Genomic DNA, 21,092 nt, shown 5'->3' with positions numbered 1-21,092 from the left:
AGAAAGCATGGGAGAGGAAAGGCGGAACAAGAACCAACAGCAGTGGAGGTGACACCTTGAAAACAAATCCACAGTAGTATGTGGCTATGGCCTGGACCCGAAGACGGCCTTGGTGTACAAAACCTGGGGAGGAGAGGAGAGCTGCAAGGGACCAGAGAGAGACACGGAGGGAGAAAGAGCGCATGCAAGCGGGCATGTGTGCAGATACACTCAAAAAGTGAAAATCATGGATGCTACAAAACACCTACTTGGGACTTTGATTCCTGTCGAACACAGTTTAATTGGATGAAATGCAAAACCAAATGCATGTGCGTGAACTGGGAAACCAGAAATCAGTAGTGGCAAGTGTAATGCAGGGACCATGTGTTTTATTTGGTTTATATACTGTAAAGGTAAAAACGAAGTTTTTCAATTTTCGCTTGTGCCAAAAACAAGAGAACTCCCTCTCCCATCCAGACTTTTTTAAGCATTTCCTTTAGAAAACTTAACTGTAAACCCTTTCTCTGTCTCTCTTAGATATATGGGAGTCATGTTAAAAGCAAAGTAAGACTCCTGCCAGGTCTGTATCTCAGCAATGTGTTTCTTGAGTACTCGGGGACACACCTGAGATATGACCATGGAGGAGGATGGTGGCCGGTCTCCCTCTCTCTGGGGGAAGAGTCTGGGCTCTGTGCTGGCCTCCGCGTTGTCACTTCCCGCTTGTCACAAAGATACAGGACGCTTTATTTGTCCTTTGGATAGAGACGATTAACGTGCATGTAATGGACTGTATCTGCCTGACTCTGTAAAAGGGTGAGATTTCTTTCTGTTTTGGCGACCTCCCTAGCAGATGGCCTGTAGCTGCACTGTAGTCTTGGCAAGAAAAAAACTGTTTCATTCTTGTTTATAATATGTAGAGGTGATTTTTCTGGGCTGGCAGGAGATTTTATTTTTAATAATTTCCCCAACAGTATTCAGTGAGAAGCTACAGTCCGATGTGGCTGCCCAAAGAGTTATTTTGAGGAAATTACTGGAAGAACAGTTTCCAGAATGAAGAGGGGAATGGCCCTGCTGTACAGCAGGCTTGAAGTAGTGCAGACATTCTGGGTGCCACTTAGAAAGGGAATAAAAAGGGAATGCGGTCAGAGGAGGGCAAGGAGAATACTGAAGGGACTCAAAGTGTAACATGGTGGCTGTAAGAACGGAGACTATTTAAGTGGGAAAAGAAAAACCACCTGCGAAGGTGGGGAAGGAGAGCAGGGCATAGTTATAACTGGAGAGTGCTCCCTGGAGGAGGGCACAGATTTGTTCCACACAGTATAAAACAGTAAATAAACGTCTCCTCAACTTAAGGAAGAGAGTATCACCAACAAACCAAACATCGGAGATATTTTTTCATCCTTGAAGGTGTTCAGTCCTAAGCTGGACAGTCACATGATGTGGTGACAAGGACTTCCAGTACTCTTTGGGTGAGATCTTGCTAAGATTTCTTCTGATCTTGCAATTCTAAAATCCTACGGCTTTTTGAAAATATACATCTATTTACCTCTGTACCCATCTTGGTTGCTTTTCAGAAGAAACAGAGACCGTGTCCTATAAGCACTAAGAACAGGGCCGCACCAACCTCTGCAGCCGCGTAGCCGGGGTACACTTCCACGCCCAGGGCTTCCGCCTGCTCTCCCATCCAGCTCACCAGATGTCCCAGGCGCACAATGTAATTGCCATGGTTGTTCATTGGGAGACCTACAGATACAGGCTTGGTTTAGAGGTCTGACTTTTTATGGGTAAAACATCTCAAAAACAGAAACACTTAATTTAGAAATTCTAATCAATGTCTAATTTCTACATAAATACACACGCATCATCTAATGGCCATAAGTTCAATTTATTTTCTAACAATTCTGGTCTACAGTTCAAATTATTACATTGAAAACGACATTACAGACTAAATTAAAAATTCCTGGTTGCCTTACAAGACTATCTCAATTCTTCTAGACTGGAAGACAAAAGCACTGGGCTCTAGGCCTGCTTTCTTCCCCACAAGGTAGCTGTGAAATTTTGATTAAGTCCTTCGAGTCTCTGGGCCTTAGTTTTCTCATCTGTAAAAGGAAGGGATTCCACCGGATGAAATGTAGCTCCTTCCAGCTGTGGAATTCTGTAAGTCTACGAGTATTTATCATTCCTCACCTGGGAGAACTGGCACAGGAATTCTATATTTCTTTGTCAAAATTCCAAATCTATCTTCTGTTACGGGAGTGTTAAGTGGAGCCTGGAAAGAAAAGGAGGAGAGAAAAGGACTTTAGTTCATATTTGTGAGGTAAATACAAATCATAAACTACTGTGTCAAAAAGGAAAGGGAACTATTCTCCTCACTTTTCTTCCATCACTTGCTTTGGAGAACTTGACACCAGTAAACCCTTTGTCTCTTTGAGATGCATGGGAATCTTTTTAAACCTAAATAAGCCAGTTGGCATCCCAGGAATGTCTTTGCTGGGGGCCTTGGAGCCACCTTTGAAAGTGAACATCAGGGGGGCTGTCTTCCTGTCTCCCTAACTCTGTGGGAGGTGCCTAGACACCTGCTGTAACTTCCTGCTCCATGGAAAGAGAAGAGTTTTAGTTTTCCTCTGGATAAAGGCAATTAACAGGTATGGAAGGGATTGGATCTGCCTGGCTACATAAGGCTTTGATGTGAAAAACTGTTTTCTATTAGAATTGATATTGTGTCAATAATAATTCAGTGATACCTATTTTTGATATAACATGGAAGACAGAAAGTTAATTAGGCATAGTTATAGCCTTTCTAGTTCCAAGGAGCTCACTACTTTAGAAAGAAGAGTGTCGTCCCTTGTGCAAAGCCCCAGGTCAGCAAACCCAGCCCTGACCTTAACCTCAAATCAGTTCCGGCCTCTACAAGGAATGTAACCTTACCCGCCAGCCTCTCCACCAGTCCTCGTGAGGCACCACATGCAGCCTCGCCTGGGAGGTGACAGTGCCTGAACTAACCCTTCCCCCCCACCCTTTTTAAAAAAAGTGTAGAGTCCTAACCACTGGACTGCCAGGGAATACCCTGAAATAACCCTTTTGCTTATGACTTCTGTGCCCCACCCCCTTTCTGCCTGTCAAACCCTTTCCTCTTCTGCTGCTCCTTGGAGCTCCCTTCTGTTTGCTAGATGGGATGCTGCCCAGAATCACTGAATAAAGCCAATTTGATCTTTAAATTTACTCAGATGAATTTTGTTTTTTAACAATCTTTACAGAGTATGTTCACAGACACTAAATATTCTAACACTGAATACCTTGAACAGGCGTAATAAAACCCATCTTACAGGGCTTCCCTGGTGGCACAGTGGTTAAGAATCTGCCTGCCAATGCAGGGGACACGGGTTCGAGCCCTGGTCTGGGGAGATCCCACATGCCGCGGAGCAACTAAGCCCATGTGCCACAAGTACTGAGCCTGTGCTCTAGAGCCCGTGAGCCACAACTACTGAGCCCACGTGCCACAACTACTGAAGCCCGTGTGCCTAGAGCCCATGCTCTGCAACAAGAGAAGCCACCACAGTGAGAAGCCCGTGCACCGCAACAAAGAGCAGCCACTGCTCGCCGCAACTAGAGAAAGCCCACGCGCAGCAACGAAGACCCAATGCAGCCAAAAATAAAGCAACAACAAAGAAAACCCCATCTTACAGAAGAAAAAAACTGAGATGCATAGAGTACAATATTTTAACCAAGGTCATACAAATGATGACTGCAGTAAAACTAGCACTTGATTCTCTGTGTATCATACCAGTGACTTTTCTGCTTATGTTTTAAGGGGTCTTATTAATGTATTTCCTTAGAAAATTAGATTAAATTATCCTCCTTGGCTTTAGATACTGCAATGTCCCAGGAAAGTTATAGAACACTTTATTAAGAACAATGATATAAACACCCATGGAACAAGTTAGGAAATACCCTCAAAATCAAAAAGCTATATTTATTCAAAGATCTTCTCAAGATAATACCTTCTCATAAATCCAGTACACAGATGCTATGTGCAGAAGGCATTAAATAAGGATGAGTTAATAGCTTAAAATTTTAACTATATTTGATATGATTCAAATTTTTTGGCCCTTTTACTATTAAAAACCTATCTACAAGTATCCTCTAAGAGACAGAACTGGGTGAAAAGGTTTTCCACATTCCTTTCATTTGGAAATAGAGATGCAATAAAGACGAGACTGGGTATAAAAAACTACTTTTCATACTCCCTTCTCCTTCCAGTCTGGGAACAGCTCTTGGAGAGCTCGTGGGTCCAGGCAAGCCCCCGAGAGTGTGTGCATGCCTATCTGAGCAGCCTTCTCCACCAGACACACGCGGATGTCCTTCTCGTGCTGGGCCGCCAGCTGCTTGAGCCGAGCGGCTGCTGAGAGCCCCGCAGGGCCGGCACCCACGATTACCACGTCTGCCTCATCTGTAAACCGCTCCATGTTCACCCCTGGAGGGGAGAGGGTTTAAACATATGTAACAGCTGTAACTCCATTTCTGCTTTGCGAAGAAGTTCATTTGTACCATTTTTTTAGATTCCACTCACTTTGCTGTAAGGCAGAAAGTAACACAACACCGTAAATCAACTATACTCCAAAAAAACCCACATATCAATTCTGGGATGACTATTACCTGATAAAATTACAGGCTGGGTTACAAGTACCCACTATCCTTTAGAGCATTATTTATAGAAATAACCCCTCTGCATCCCATGAGAATTATACTAAGTCCATTACTGTCTTAGTTTATTGTTCTCTTAGGTTCTGTTCGAGGACGTATCTTATTTTAGCTTCCATAAACCAACTTTTATTACTGAGATTTATTATTATAAGTTTGCAAGCGTTTGCTTATCTAAATATTAATATGTAACAGATTTTGTAAAGTTATAAAATATTATTAGATGATTTTACACTATCATGAAAAATATAGTATTTACCTCCAAAAAATGATACAAACTGTCTAGAAAAGTCTCAACAATTTTACAGAAACGATTACTTACCTTCCCATCGCTTGTCCTTATCTCGGGGATGAACAGTATAGTGGGTAGTGATTTGAGGTACAGCAGAAGTTGAAGACCATCTTGTAGCACACAGAGGTAGATAATTTTTCTTAATTTGTAAGGCATGAAAGCACTGGTATGCTGGGTATGCTGCACAAAAATCATGAACAGTATTATTTTTCTAATTAGTTTTTCTCAGGAGTAGATTGAAAAAAAATTTTTTTAAAGCAAAAACAAAAAAAATCTACAATTGGGGATCAGATCTGGCTTGTTTGATTTTCTGTTAATTACCCTAAACCCTTAAACAGATCACTTAACTGCTTTAGATTTCAGTTTCCTCATTCAAAAAAGTAAAGGGCTACCAAGTGATCACTAAGGGACCATCTTTTTTTGTTTTGGGCCGTACCACGCAGCTTGCGGCATCTTAGTTTCCCAACCAGGGACTGAACCCAGGGTCACGGCAGTGAAAGCGCTGAATCCTCACCACTGGACCGCCAGGGAACTCCCCCACTGAGGTACCACCTTGACCTGAAATTGTATGAGTCCACGTGATGCCTTCTCTTTGGAAACATGTATATCTTCTGGACACGTTAACACTGTGGACTGTCAGTGAATGGTTACATCTATGCTGCAGAGCCCTTAGCTGTGAATTGTCTCTTTCCTAGGTGAATAATTCAGCAGGCTTTTCCTCAGAAAGCAGTGTTTTCAAATTATAACATTTTAAAAGTATCTAATAAACTAATTTATTCAATTTAACTCATGTCAAGCTTCATCTATAAATAGGATGACCATATAATTTATCACCTAAACTGGATACTTTGAAAGTAACAAGGGGCAGTACTAATGGTTATGCCGGGACAAGGTGGCACACTGCGTTTTACGGTCAGCTTCCTTTTAAATTAAGTGGATCCTGACATATAGCAGCATCTTCTGAGAGCCTCAAAAACGTATCTGTTCTCTGAGTTAGCAAATAGGATTTTATAGAAATAAACAGAAGTGTGCAAAGATTTATCTGCAAGAATGTTCATTAAACCTCTGTCATCCTTAAACCTTCACCTCTATCTCCTCCCTCCCTTACCTGAAACCAAGCACATCAAACCTCACAGAAAGACAGAAGCAATTAGCTGGAAACTGTCTCAATTCCTGGCAAGAACCTCTAATGTAATATGTATTGTGTCCGTCCTTTGTTCATTCTCTCAGTTATAATAAAGAGATGTCTTTTCTCCTCACTTAGAGTAATCCTTCCACCTGGATGACGAGGCTAACCCTCCCCATCTTCTTAGAGACACTCCTAGGTCAAAGACCCCCCCTAACTCCTGTATCTTCAATTTCTCACTCCCTTCTCTGGTACTCCTCTCCATGGCAATCCTTCCCTTAATAAAAGAAGGGCAGAGAATCCTCCCTTGGGAATAGCCCTGAAAGATATAAAAACTTATATTTGTAGCTTAAATAATTAAAAGTCTGTTATGGGAGAAGGGATGGAATAATCAAAGGAACAGAATAAAGAGTTTAGAAATAGACGGAATACACTTAAGGATCTGTCATATGATAAAGACACCATTTCAAATAAGGAAGAAGAGACAGCTCCTCATTAAATGGTCAGAGACAGGTAGAAAATTTGGAAAAAAGTATACCTCTCTCCTTACATGAAAATGAATTCCATTTGATCAATGATTTTAACAGGAAAAGTCAAAGTATAAAAGTTTATGGTGACGACTTCCCTGGTGGCGCAGTGGTTAAGAATCCACCTGCCGGACTTCCCTGGTGGCGCAGTGGTTGAGAGCCCACCTGCCGATGCAGGGGACACGGGTTCGTGCCCCGATCCAGGAAGATCCCACATGCTGCGGAGCGGCTGGGCCCGTGAGCCATGGCCGCTGAGCCTGCGCGTCCAGAGCCTGTGCTCCCCAACGGGAGAGGCCGCAACAGTGAGAGGCCCGCGTACGGCAAAAAAATAAAAAAAAAAAGAATCCACCTGCCAATGCAGGGGACACGGGTTTGAGCCCTGGTCCGGGAAGATCCCGCATGCCACGGAGCAACTAAGCCCGTGAGCCACAACTACTGAGCCTGCACTCTAGAGCCCACATGCCACAACTACTGAGCCCGTATGCCACAACTGAGCCTGTGCGCCTAGAGCCCATGCTCCGCAACAAGAGAAGACACAGCAATGAGAAGCCCATGCACCACAATGAAGAGTAGCCCCCGCTCACCACAGCTAGAGAAAGCCCACACACAGCAACGAAGACCCAACGCAGCCAAAAATAAATAAATAAATAAATTTAAAAAAAGATTATGGTGATAGATCCACAAATTATTTGACTCTCTGCTTTTGAGTGTGGGCTGAACTTAGGGATTAGCTTCCAACAAGTAGAGTGTGGCAGGGAAAAATACTAGCTTTACAGTGGAGAAATATGACAGACACTTTACCTAAGTGATCAAGTTTACCATTACCGGCAATAAGACATACAGGCATCACATGATGTAATGTGATGAGAAGGGCTCCTCATCTCTGTGCTATACCTCTCCCAAATCCACAACCTTAGTCTAATCGAGAGAAAGCACCAGACAGACTCGGATTGAGGGACCTCCTACAAAATGCCTGACCAGTCCACACTGCAAGTGCCAGGTCATGAGAGACAAGAAAAGACAGCGGAATTACCACACTGAAGCAGACTTGATGTGAGAAGACGTGACAGCTGAAGCAATGTGGGGTCCTGGACAGAAAAGGATCTGAATAAAGTCTGTAGTTTAGTTAATAGTACTGCACCAATGTTAATTTCTTACTAATTGTTCTACGGATACGAAGTTAAGCTCGGTGAAGGGTGTATGGGAACTCCTCGTGCTATCTCAAAAAAAAAAAAGGGTGTAAATATTTGTGACCTTGGATTAGGCAATGGCTTCTTAGCTATGACACCAAAAGCACAAGCAACAAAAAAGAAAACAGATACACTGTCCTTCATAAAAATGATAACTCTTTGTTTTTACAAGATACCAACAAGAAAGGGAAAAGATAAGCCATGGAAGGGGAGAAAGTATCTGCACGTCATATATGTGATAAGGGACTTGTATCTGGCATATATAAAGAACTCATTTCTAATAATAAAAAGACAAACAACCCAATTAAAAACACACAAAGAATCTGAATAGATGTTTCTCCAAAGGAGATAAACAAATGTCCAATAAGCACATGAAAAGATGCTCAATATCATTAAACATCAAGAGAAATACAAATCAAAACCACAACACGATACCACTTTATATCCACTAAGACGGCTATAATCAACAAGACATAACAAGTGCTGGTGAGGATGTGGAGAAATTGGAACCCTCGTACACAGCTGGTGGGGGAGTAAAATGGTGCAGCCACTTTGGAAAACAGTCTGGCAGTTCCTCAGAATGTTAAACATACAGTTTCCATATAACTCAGTCATAGGTATATACTTTTTTTCCATTAAAAATTATTTTATTCAAATTATGTTTTCCAAAAGACAGAGTTCTGTGCTAGTCATTTTAGAAAGTTTTCATACCATTTCAGAACCACATTTGTTGGAATGAACATTTCAGATGGACTTGGTGTCATCTGGGCCTGAGAGACATCAAATGAAGCAAAACTGTAGAAGCTGTCCACATCTTTTGTGTGAACTGAGTAAATGAGTCAACTGAAGACACAGCAGCATTACCTACAGAAGTCTGCTGAGCCAGACTGTCCAGTAATTCCACTGAACTTCCAATCTGAGCAACAGATGGAGTTCGGACAATATTCATGGCTCCAAAAGGGTGCTGGCTTCCTTCTCCAGATTTAAGACCTGAAATTTTGAAGATGGCACTTGGTTTCCCATTCGTGACAAATCCTAAGAGTTGCCATACTGGCATTCCATTTGAATCAGGATAGGAAAAGTAGACAGATCCTTCCATTCCCTCAGGAAATGGGACTGTTCCCAGCATAAAAACCACAGCACGGTTGATATTTTCATAATCAGGCAAACCAAAAACAAATTTATCCTCTGCCACTTGCTGTGCAGCAGTCTGTACCAGCCTCCCCACCACCAAGCGGCCAAACATGGTGGCGGCTCCACTCAGCCAGCAGAGACCCAAAGTCCCGGCGCTACTGCCCTAGTCGAGCCCAAGAACCTTCCAGAACGTGGTGGCGGATGCCTACCTCTCTGCTACACAGCAACTAGGCCAGTGGCAGAAACGCCTCCTGCCCCCATGACCTCTGACCTCTCCTTCCTCAGGTATATACTTAAGATAAAAGAGAACATATGTCTGCACAAAAACTTGTACATGAATGTTCATAGGTACGCTATTCACAGCAGCCCCACAGTAGAAACGACCCAAATGTCCATTAAGTGGATGGAGAGTTGTCACCTAGGGCTGGAGGGGCTGGGGAGTGATTGTTAATGGGTATGAGGTTTCTTTCTGGGATGATGGCAATGTTCTAAGACACACTGTGGTGACGGTTGCTCAACTCTGTGAATATACTAAACACCACTGAGTCGTATCCTTCAGATGATGTGATTGTATGGTGTGTAACTTGTATCTCAATAAAACTCTTGCTTAAAAGAGAACATTTACAGTCACACACACAAAAGATTATGGGCAAAACAATTGTAATTTTTTTAAAGAAGCTTTGATTTGGAAATGTTTTTCTAAGTGTGGCAAAAAAATCTCAAAAATCATAAGATCACTTAACTAAAAATTTAAAACATCTATATGACCAAAAAATGATATAAACATAACTGTCTTTTTTATTTGTCTGTGTTTCCCAGCAGACAGAATACACCTAAAGTATTCCTTTTTCTTTTTGTATGCTAGATCCCAGTGTTAGCCTATATATAGGTACGAATATTTATTGATTATCATTCCTTTTTATATTTCCCTTTATTAGAGTACTTATTTATGATGGACTCATGATATTATTAAACAGGTTAGTGCCTTTTTTTTTTTTTTTTTTTTTTTTTTTTTGCGGTATGTGGGCTTCTCACTGTTGTGGCCTCTCCCGTTGCAGAGCACAGGCTCCGGACGCGCAGGCTCAGCGGCCATGGCTCACGGGCCCAGCCACTCCGCAGCATGTGGGATCCTCCCAGACCGGGGCACGAACCCGTGTCCCCTGCATCGGCAAGCGGACTCTCAACCACTGCGCCACCAGGGAAGCCCAGGTTAGTGCTTTTTTTTAAGTGTAATTCTCTGTGAAAAGGCAGGCTAGAATCATAAATCAAAAGCATTAAAAGACCAACATGAGGGAATGAACAGCTAAGCTGTAGGCTGGAAGAAAGTATCTGCAGAACACAAAGCTGATATAGGGCTGACATACAAAATATACAAAGAACTCATACAACTCAACAAGAAAACAAGCAACTCAATTAAAAGATAGGTTAAAGATCTGAACAGACACCTCACCAAAGAAGATATTCAGATGGAAAATAAGCATAGGAAAAGATGCTGAACATCTTGTGTCATTTGGGAATTGCAAATTAAAACAATGAGATACCACTACCCACCTATTAGAATGGCCAAAACCCAGAACATGGACAACACCAAATGCTAAGAGCATGTGGAGTAGCAGGAACGCTCATTCACTGCTGGTGGGAACGTAAAATGGTACAGACACTTTGGAAGACAGTTTGGCAGTTTCTAACAAAGCTAAACATACCCTTAACGATAGGATCCAGCAATTGCAATTGCCAAAATGAGCTGAAAATTAACATCCACACAAAAAACCACAGTCAAGCAAGATGAACAAACTCTAGAGACCTCCTGAATGACACTTTACCTCTAGTCAACAATAATGCATTGTACATTTAAAATTTTGTCAACAGTGTATATCTCATGCTGTGTTCTTATCACAGTAAAATAAAACAAAACATCCAGATTTTAAAAAAAGCTTCACATGTATGTTTATAACAGCTTTATTCATAATGATCAAAACTTGGGAGATGTCCTTCAATAGGTGAATGGATAAACAGACTGTGGTACGTCCATACAATGCAATATTATTTAGGGCTAAAAAATGAAAAGACACGGAGGAAATGGAAATGCATATTGAAAAGGCTGCATCCTGTATGATTCCAACTCTAGGACATTCTGGAAAAGGCACAGCTATGGAGACAGTGAGAGATCAGTGGGTATCAGGTGTTCAGGGAGGAAGGGCAGCGAGGCTCTCCTGTATGACAATGTATTTAATGGTGGATACGCATCATTACACATTTGTCAAAACTCACAGACTGTCCAACACACAGAGTGAACCTTAACGTAAACTATAACTTTACGTTCTTACGTTCTTAACGTAAACTATAACTTTTAGTTCATTAAAGCCATGAACTTTAATAATAACGTCTCCCCAATTGCGACGAAGGTACCACACCAGTGCAAGATGTTAACGGGGAAAGGGAGAAAGTTATATGGAAACTCTGTGTACTTTCCACTCAATTTTTCTTCCAACCTAAAGCTACTAAATAAAATAAAGTTTATTAATTGAAAACAAAACAAAGAGGCAACGAAGAAAAAGGCAGCAGTTAAGTGAATAGGCTCTGGAGTCTGTCTACTTTGTGTTTGAATTCAGTAGGTTATGAACTCTCCCCACTCCACCAGCTCTAAAGTTTACGGTCAGTCTCTGCCTTGGAAATACTACGGTGTAGGATCTAGAATGTCTTACACAAAGCAAGTGGCTAATCCACAGTTGTTAATGGGATAGGTACCTTCCTAATTACAATTTTAACTATCATCCAGGTATCTGTAAATCTCTGGTGTTAATTTCCTAAAACGAATTCCTGGGTTACAGAGCAATCTTACCAATAGAATGAAGCATCTATCTGCATATGAACAAATTTCTCAATATGGAACAACAAGTAAATAGTAAAGATCAACAAAGGCTTTTGCATGGATTTGGAATAAATAATAAAATTTGCATTCTCATGGACATATGGAGCACATAGGAATTTTCAATTTTAATACCACATTGTCCTCTTCATGACCTTATGAGATACGTGGGGCACCACAATCCCCATTTACAGCAGACAAAGAGAAAGTCAGATGATCCCAGCCAATCCCTCTCTCAATCCTCCCAACACCAGTCAACTCTGAGACTACAATTGGACTTGAAATGATCTCTCAAGTAATGGAACCTGAAAACAAGTTGTTTTCTTTCTTTTCTGATTAAAAGGAGAGATGTCAGCCTGGCATAGGCTGATTATTTTTATTCTTTAGCACCCCACTGCATAACTGATATATTTTTATGTTTCATTCTTTCCAATAAAATGACTGTTTTAAAAGTAAAAACCTAGCACCAATCAATAATTAAAGATTATGATGAATGCAGGAGGGGAAGAGATTTGAAGCAACTGAACCCTAAAGCCTCTTAAACACTAAAAATCTGTTTTTGACAGTCACTCTAAAAAAAGTGTCAAGGTAACTAATTTTCTCTACTGGAAAATAGCATAATAAAAACTATAATATTGGGAATAATTTTTTAAAACCTAGTTATCCCTTCACCTCTCCTAAATCTTGAAAAAATGATAAAGATATTATAGGAGAGCCCAGTTCCAGTGTTCAAATATAGTATTATATTCATTCAAAAGAATATTTACTTATTATAAAAAACAAATTTGCTTTATGATGCATTGTAGTTTAGTGTACAGAAGCTATTATTTGCTTCTGAAAACTGATGAGTTGGTATCAGACAAAACTGTAATTCCATTATTTATACAGCTAATGATTTTCTTGAAAATACTTGGAACTAGGTAGTCTGATCTCCTCCAGGGGATTAAAAAAAAAAAAAAGTCACAACCTTTACCCCCTTTCTGAAAAAAATCAGATACTTCATTTTAGAGATTTAAACACTTAGACACACTGGCTGAATTGTGGTAGAGAAGTGAGGTCAAGAAGTCCAGTGAACTCCTAACATCACCGTACAAAATCACAGATGGCAATTCTAGGTCCATCTCTTTGTTGCCAGTAGTGCTAACACCAGGCTATGAAATGGCAATGATTTAAATACCCAATGAAAATAGAAATGGTCATTTGGGAGGAATTTGGATAGCACTTGACCCAAGAATGATTTCAACTAAATTAAGAGTAGGGCAGATAGCGTCCGATTACTTTGATATTCCGAAAAACATAAAGCAAACTGTGGACAAAGAATGTCACCTGTCAGCCTGTCATCTCAGTAAACAAAGGATGTTGAGGCCATGAAGCCCTCAGCCACTGCAGCTGCCCCCGAGTGCACCCTGAGGGGATTCAGGATGGAGAAAAGCAGGATACTGGCCCTAGATGGTATAGGTGCACATCAAAGGAATAATTTCAATGAGCCCAGACTCTTGCATCTTCCCATACAGAGAAAAGCACTAAATTCATTAACTTGAGATTTTTAGTTTTCTCTAATTAGCAGTAATCTTTTGATGTTCCAACTACCTGTTTGTTTTTGTTTTTGGTTGTTATTGTTGCAAAAACTCTCCAGATCCTGGCTCTTCCCTTATGTCTCTGGAGCAGTCCCTCAGAGCTGTCTCAGAGGTTGTCTCCCGGGCTGTAGTCCTCAGAATGTCTGTTGACTAAAACATAATTCTCAACTTTTACACTGTGTTCTTTTATCCCCCAGTTGACAGTTTGGCGACCACTAAGGACACAGAGCTGACTTCTCTCCTTCACCTGAACTCTCCGAGGAATGGGAGCCTTGGTACCAGCAGAGGCCTCTTCTGTCCACCCACCTCCTGAGAGACTCCAGACGAATCTGGGTGAGTCTCCCCTGGTTCTCAGAGCTCCAGATTACTGGTTGATGATCCAGAGTTTTATGTGGTGGTGTGTAACAGGCACCTGGTTCCCAAGATGCAAGATACTGGGTGTGGGGGGCCTGGCTGAAAGACACTGGGGGCTCTGGACTGGGTGATGAGGTGAGAGGCTGGCCTAAAATCTTTGCCTCCAACTAAGACTCCAGCCAGGTTTATGTACGTACAAACCTGATACTTACAAGTACTTACTTAATTGGGAATTAAAGGAAATCTTGCCTCGAAAATGACAAAGATGGGGCTTTTTTTATTGTGCACACAGTTAAGTTAGAGAAAACCGGCTTGATAAAACACCTTTTCAGAATTCTGACCTTAAAGTAACAGAAGTCCTTCTAGGGTGAACTTGCATTTCCCTTCCGTCTTTGAATTGCTAAACAGGTCTAAATCTACCTACTTTTGTCTCCTACGAGAGGGAAACTAAAGATGTTTGGGTTTATTGGACACATCTTGTACCACACTGAGGAAAGAAATTATGCTATGAGAAGATGTATGTTTCTAGAGGTTATAGAATATTCTAATCAGGAAATGCTGTTTGTGAACAAACAGTTCCCAATCACTTGCTCCTTTTCAGTTTTTGCTAAAGATTAAGGTTTTTAAGGGTTAAAACTGTAATATGTAATCAAAGCTACTAAAAATATTAAGGGAAACATTTCAGTGTGCTAGGAAAGTAGGATGTATGTTCTCAGCAAAAGAAGATATGAAGAATAGAAATGAATTTGTTGGAAAAAGAAGGGTGATTTTGTCCTAGAGACATTTACTTCTGGATAAAAAAATTAAGGAACAAACTAATATGAACACAGAAAGTTGTGGAAGGTTTGCAGAAAGGGAGCCCTGAAAAGGAGTTCTGGACATGGTCAGGCTGGGATTAGATTAAATTTAATTAGGTAAATGGATTTTGTTATTAAAAATAGGCTGATGTAGGACTGGACTTGGTTCCTCTCTCTGTTAAGAGAACAAAGTTTTCACTGCTTTTGATAAGAGATTGAGTTTCCGTGCCTCTAAGTGATCTGTTTTTGCTTTTTGAAGTATTTTGTCACTTTCGTTAAGTGAATAAGTGTTATTTCACAGTGACCTATGATCCTATTTGACCAAGTGTTTTGAAACCTTTTTGATACTTTTGACAAACTTCCCAAATCGAAAATTCTAACTAAAGTTCTTCTGACCCCCAGCTAACTCTGAGATGCTTCAAAGGAATCCTGAGATATCTCAAAGAGAGATATTAAACTAAGTTTATTTATGTTAACTTACATGGGAAACACTGTCAAATAAGTGGTGATAATACCTTCTAAGGTTAGATGTCATTCATATAGATATTCCAAAATTTGTAAAGAATTCCTAAGTCTGATATGTCCTGGTATAATGCTATCAGTCATAATTCTAGTTATTATCTTAAAATGTTGTTTGTCACAGAAATATCCAAGTTTCTTGTCAATTGCATTGTAATCAGATCTTTAACCATGCCATGTTAAGTCTTTTGTCGTTTTTAGACAATCATTGGTTTACTCTGATGCTTTTATATAATGAAGATCTTCAAGAAGATTTACAAAAAGGACTATTTGACAAATACAAGTTTCCGACAACTTTTAGATCATACCACTGAGCTGGAAAACCTCTCCTCTTACACTTACCCACAAGTTGATTAAGTATACCTTTGGAAACGAAGATGAAACATTTCTTTTTCTCTCTACCTGATCCCTCCAGAATTTGGCTTCTCCAGCTGGCTCCCCTGGGGACTTGATGGCTTATTTCGACCAGATTACAACTAGTTATACTAATCATTGTTTTAATTTGCTCTCTTGTTAGTTTCAAATTACTTATGACTTGTCCCTCTCTCTGCTGCACTCTGACCTTATTAATGTTATTAGCTGTATTACTTATATCCCGTCTATTTTATAGGAGTGCTTTCTCTTGCATTACCCAATGTGTAACCAGGCCTCCAACAAAATCAATGATGTCTTAAGACAGCTGATCACATACATAACTCTAGAATAATTGTAACAGTGCAACTTTAGATATGGGAAGAAGTAACAAGGGAAAACAGCTCCTGGATCATCATAAACTAGTAAGACAGGCGCCGCAGAGAATTTTAGATTACCAACTGGGCCCGATCCCCAAAATAACACATTGGGTGGCCTATCAACAGAATCTTCGCCTGATCTAGGAATGAGCCCTCCTAGCGCCATGGGACAAAAACTGGTCATGAAATGACTCCCAAATATTGGTCAAATTTATGACTAACAGGAGGCACTGTGGACAAAGAATGTCGCCTGCCATCTCAGTGAACAAAGGATGTGGAGCCATCAAGCCCTCAGCCACTGCAGCTGTCCCAGCTGTGCACCCAGGTGGGGGGATTCAGGATGGAGAGAAGCAGGACACTGGCCCCAGAGAGCAAAGGTGGACATCAAAGGAATGAGTTCAATGAGGCCAGACTCTTGCATCTTCCCATACCTGGCAAAATGCTTAATTCATTAACTTGAGATATCTGCTTTTCACTAATGAGCAGTAATCTTTTCATGTTCCAACTACCTGGCTTTTTTTTTTTTTTTTTTTGCTTTTGTTTGTTTGTTTTTACAAAAACTCCTCTGCATCTTGGCTTCTCCCTGACGTCTTCAGAACAGTCCCTCAGAGCTATCTGAAGAGGCTGCCTCCTGGGCTTAAGTGCTCAGTGTGTCTGCGAATAAAACATAATTCGCAACCTTTAGGTTGTGCTTTTTTTTTCTTTTTCAGTCAACAATACTTACCCGTTAGGTGTAGTAATACACGCACGAGGTATGGAAGCTTTAAATGAAATCCTAACTATTTAATCCACGATGGCCGAATTTGACAAAATTCGAATTTCATGAAATTCGTTGACTTTGCAATAGGTACACCTGTTTATTCTATAACCACAAATTAATTTAAAGAAACTAAAGATAAAAACTAAGTCCGTTGTGGGAGAATTCAATATTCTGGAGTAAACTTTTTTTTTTGACTTTTTAACCGTTCTTTTGTTTTTAGGTAAAACAAAACAAAACCCATCCCGCTGCATCATTCTACTTTTTTTTTCTTAAGTGAAAGCGGGGGCGGGTAATCAGGTATTTTACCAAGTCATCCTGACGGTTCTAGGGGCAACCATGACACGACAAGCCCTAGAGTTAATTTCAGGCAACGCAGAAAAATTCCTGGCCCCAGATCCACTCTGGTCACTTGGGCAGCATTTGAAAGTTAATGCTGGTGGCAGAACGGTTCAAATTCTTAAGAAAGGAGTAGGACGGCTGCCAAGACGCCAGCCAGCTGAAGACCAAGGGGAAAAGCTGTGCAAATGTTAGTTTACCCATTTCCAACTCGGCAACAGACAACGCATGGGCTTCGGGAAGGGGCTCAGCACCGGCGCTCGGGGAGATTCCGCGGCGGCGCCGTACTGACAAGTTTCCTCCGCCCGTGACCTCTGGCCTAGTTAGTTGTCAACTCTGCAGCTGGACGAGCCGGGGAGGAAGCCGGGGAGGAACCCAGGGTCCGCCGGGCGCTGACCGCGCGCCCTCTGCCTTGGTTCTACCCAACGACGCGGGCCCGGGCTGCCCCGCGACCTCGCTCCCCTCACCCGCGCGCGCAGACCCCGCTCACCCGGGCAGGCCAGCCTGGCCAGCGGCACCTGCATGTTCACTGCAGCCGGTACGCTGGCGGACGCCGCGGGAGGAGCTCGGGCTCGGCTCGCCCGGGCGCGGGACCTCTAGGCCGGGAGGGGCGCCATCGCCCGCCTACACGCGCGGAGTCTCCGCCTCCCTCCTCAGCGACCGCTCCGCCTTCACGGCGCTCCCGCCTCCCTCTTGCTGTGCACTGACGCCTCGCGAGACGCGACGAAGGCAGCGCTTCCGGGTCACGGACTGAGGGGAGAAGGGAAGAGACTCCAAGTCCCGGCGCCGCCCGCGGCTGCAGGCGGCGCGGCCTCTCACCCGGGCGCGCGGAGGCCGCCGGAGCTCTGTGGGGCCGAGACCACCAATCCCAGGGTGCTTCGCGCGCGCAGTGCCAAGAAGGTGGGGCGGAGCGGCGCGCACGGCACCCTGGGAGGTGTTGCCTTCTGCTTCTGGAGCGCAGAGCCGCCCGAGGCGCACTCACTGGCACCTGATTGGCTGTCCCAAGAAAGTGACAGGGCTTCGCGGCCCAGGGCCGAGAGCGGCGAGGAGGCGGGCCCACTGGGATTTAGGCGCGAGCGGTTGAAAGTCGGTTGGTATCGGTTCGGCCGCCGAGGTGCCGTCCCACCCCCCAGCCCGCTCCATGGCGGACCCGGAGGAGCTGCGGCTTTCCCCGCAGCCGCCGCCCTCCTCTGCCTCGTCTTCAGACGCGTCTTCAGCATCTTCCCCCGGCACCCCGGGGGGTTTGGGCCGGCCGGTTCCGAACAGGAACAGCGGCCGGCCGGTGGACCCGCTGGAGGAGGTGGAGCTGCAGATCGGAGACGTGAGTGCGGCCGGCGGGTCCGGGCCGGTCCCGCCCGTGTTCAGGATCCGCGTCGGGTGTCCCGGGCACCCCTCCCGCGCCGCGCGCGCGCCGGGTTTTCTTCGTGCCCGGCCGCCGGGTTCCCGTCCGGCGCTGTAACCCGAAACCGCGCAGTTCGCATCGCCCGCCCCACCTCGTCTGCGGGGCTGAGGGCCAGGCCGTGATCCCTCTGCCGGGACTTAAGGCGCCCCCGTCCCGGTTGGCCGTCTGCCCAGAGCCCGCTGACAAGGCGATTATCTGTCCGGGCGGACCCAGTCAGGACGGGTCACTCCCCGCCCGGGTGTCCAGACGGCTTCCACTAACGGGGCAGAGACCCCTCCCCGGGGTGTCTGCCGGGATGCCGGGTCTGGACGGCTTCTGTTGAAACTCCAATTTCCAGACCCCGCCTCCCCGAGGGGTCCCGGTTTCAGGATTTAAGGTAAAATGTAGGGTGTGTCTTAACTGGGAGACCCTCCTGTGCAGATCGCAAACTGCGGAGTGAACTCCGTTAATGTCTCGTTGCTCAGTCGGTATTGATTGTTCTAGAAGATGGAGAGAGTGGTGCTGCAGTTTCTGTCTCTGCTGAGCAGGCTGGTTCCAAGTGAGCGCGTAGAATGCAGTGCGATGTGTAACTTGAGTGAGGGTCTGTTCTTTGGTCTGTACGTTTTCACGGTCTGCCGCGTTCACAGGTAAAGACAGTGGAGCACGGCCCTTGGTACCCACGTATCAGTAAGAGCTGTGTCATAAGAAGACCTTCAGATACTTCTGGTACTTGGTGTCAGCGGGCCCAAGGCGTCTTGTTGAGCTAAATGAGACTCTAGTGTATTTTCAACGAAAAAAAATGCTGACTGCTCATGTCTCATCCGTCATGGATTATCTTTCTCGCAGACATACTTCCTCAAAGCTTACTTCATATAGAAGAACTTCTGGGACTTCCCGGGTGGTCCAGTGGTTAAGAATCCGCCTTGCAACGCAGCGGAGGCGGGCCCGAGCCCTGGTCGGGGGACTAAGATCCCGCCTGCCACCTGGGCATCTGAGCCGCGCGCTGTAGAGCCGGCGCCGGGCAGCTAGTGAGCCCGCGTGCCCCAAGGACGAGCCTGCCTGCTGCAACTAAGACCCGATGCAAACAAAGAAGCAACTAAATTTGAAAAAAAAAGGGAAAGAAAAAGAAAATTTCTTAGGTTCCACGAAAGAGCTGATGTTTTAGTTTGTAGATTTTTTTACTTTTAAAGAAAATAACTTGGGCATTGGATTCGAGGTTCTAAGTTATTTTCAGGTTGGTTTATAAGATGCGGAGAGAATTTTAAAAAGAAATAAGCTTCTATTGTTTGACTTTTTTTTTTTTATAATTTCAGGCAGCATTTTCATTAACCAAACTTCTTGAAGCTGCATCTGCAGTATCAGCTCAAGTGGAAGAGCTTGCCTTCAAATGTACAGAAAATGCACGTTTCCTTAAAACATGGCGGGACCTCTTGAAAGAAGGCTATGATTCCTTGAAGCCTGACAACTGATTTGACTGTAATAATCCATACCACCTCATTTATGATGTGTGCACATGTACCGTGTGGATAGGATAATCACCAGCAGTTCTGTATACAGAAGATGAAATTTTCCTTGGTTTTCTTCATTTTGTGAAAACAGAATATGATGTTATTTTTGATGCTGACCCGTTTATCTTTAAACACTTTCTGTTCTCTAAACTTTCAGAGACTCTTCTATGAAAGTTAATCAGTAGATAATATTAATAATGCCACAGTGCTACCAGTAGCAAACTAGGTGGACCATTACTCTCTTCAGTTTGCAAGAAGATATCAAAAATGGCAGAGTTTGAAGTCGAGCTTTATTATATGGACCAATGTTAGATTCAGCTCCATTAGGCTAAGTTTCCTAGAACCAATGATTGTGTCTTATTACTTATATATGTCCAGCAGCTAGAAGTCTGTTACACAACAATCACTAAATGTTTGATGAATAAGAGTTGACAACGCAGTTAAAAGCTGTTTTTTCTTCCTGTTTTTAGCATAAAGATTATAATTGTTTCTCGAAAAGATATTTGAGTCAGAACCTCATTGACCTGAAGGAAAATGTTGTCTTTTTTTTTTTAAACAGGATTTTGATCTTTAACTGCTGACAGCTTTTTAAAATATATGATAAATATTTTTCACCCTTCTATGATGCTTTCCAAAAAAGCTTTTACTGAAACCTGTCTTGAAAGAATGCCTATTTTTTTTCCTAAGGTTAACTGCTTTTATGGATATTTCTCATATTTGATGTTGTTATATGTTTGCTCTCTTTAACGTGCCTTATCAAAATTGTGGCTCTGTGTTATTACTTTTGGAGCTTGGCAAGTAATAATTCTAAATTCTAAATATAATTCTAAACAAGTTACTTTAAAAAAATACATCAAATTTAAATGATGTAATTATTTTCCTATTATTTGATCTTCATGACAGTGTTCTATTTTACTTGTCCCGTATCTTACGTTGCGCTCCCTCTCTCTCTCTTTCTCTTTTTTGTTGGGTTTGTGTCGTATATGTCAGTGATTGAACCAACTAATTCTCTTGCTGTGTAACTTCTGGATGCCTCTGATACAGTATCTTACTTCTTTGTAGGTAAGGAGGTATGTACAGAACTATATTCCCAAGCCCCACAATGGGCCTGTGAAAGGGGACACATGGATGGACAAAGGATAGTTTAGCATATTAGGTCATGGTTCTTGATTAATTTTTTTAAGTTAAGGATAACACATATGGTGTGTTCCTATACCAAAGAGATGCTTATTTTGATATTAGAAAACGGTTTTTCTTATGTGTCATGAAAATTGCAATTTTTAAAATGTACAAAAATAAACTTTTGCTCAA

At 42.8% G+C, this 21,092-nt stretch overlaps 3 protein-coding genes across 4 annotated transcripts in view; 1 reads left to right on the top strand and 2 right to left on the bottom strand.

Annotated features, from left to right (window-relative positions):
- Positions 1-17,744, bottom strand: part of ETFDH (electron transfer flavoprotein dehydrogenase) — a 35,264-nt gene extending 17,520 nt beyond the window's left edge. The window contains exons 1-5 of one of the 2 annotated variants that reach the window (XM_060114575.1): positions 17,383-17,744; positions 5,003-5,152; positions 4,224-4,453; positions 2,167-2,248; positions 1,604-1,722 (exon numbers count right to left, since the gene is read on the bottom strand). In XM_060114575.1, the coding sequence (XP_059970558.1) occupies positions 1,604-1,722; positions 2,167-2,248; positions 4,224-4,453; positions 5,003-5,152; positions 17,383-17,416 (615 nt within the window). In that variant the 5' untranslated portion in view covers positions 17,417-17,744. The other variant, XM_060114581.1, reaches the window with a different exon arrangement.
- Positions 8,505-9,061, bottom strand: LOC132486496 (protein Hikeshi-like). Its single transcript, XM_060093771.1, has 2 exons — positions 8,643-9,061; positions 8,505-8,610 (listed from the first exon to the last, which is right to left on the bottom strand). The coding sequence occupies exons 1-2, from the start codon at positions 9,059-9,061 to the stop codon at positions 8,505-8,507; spliced, it is 525 nt and encodes a 174-aa protein (XP_059949754.1).
- Positions 17,745-17,952: 208 nt separating the features above from the next.
- C1H4orf46 (chromosome 1 C4orf46 homolog) lies at positions 17,953-21,092 on the top strand. The gene is made up of 2 exons (XM_060114616.1): positions 17,953-18,213; positions 19,587-21,092. Exons 1-2 carry the CDS (start codon positions 18,034-18,036, stop codon positions 19,740-19,742), a joined length of 336 nt encoding a protein of 111 aa, XP_059970599.1. The 5' UTR covers positions 17,953-18,033; the 3' UTR covers positions 19,743-21,092.

The sequence above is a fragment of the Mesoplodon densirostris genome, chromosome 1 (genome assembly GCF_025265405.1).
Source record: "Mesoplodon densirostris isolate mMesDen1 chromosome 1, mMesDen1 primary haplotype, whole genome shotgun sequence".
NCBI lineage: Eukaryota > Metazoa > Chordata > Mammalia > Artiodactyla > Ziphiidae > Mesoplodon > Mesoplodon densirostris.
Note: the sequence above shows the minus strand (reverse complement) of the source record. Positions and strands in the feature narration are given on the sequence as shown.

Bases quoted from the DNA above. Each gene is read 5' to 3' on its own strand.
- C1H4orf46 (XM_060114616.1), top strand. From the start codon at position 18,034: ATGGCGGACCCGGAGGAGCTGCGGCTTTCCCCGCAGCCGCCGCCCTCC. The intron at 18,214-19,586 runs GTGAGTGCGGCC...TTATAATTTCAG, and splicing joins TGGAGCTGCAGATCGGAGAC to GCAGCATTTTCATTAACCAA.
- LOC132486496 (XM_060093771.1), bottom strand. From the start codon at position 9,061: ATGTTTGGCCGCTTGGTGGTGGGGAGGCTGGTACAGACTGCTGCACAG. The intron at 8,611-8,642 runs GTTCACACAAAA...CAGCTTCTACAG, and splicing joins TCAGTTGACTCATTTACTCA to TTTTGCTTCATTTGATGTCT.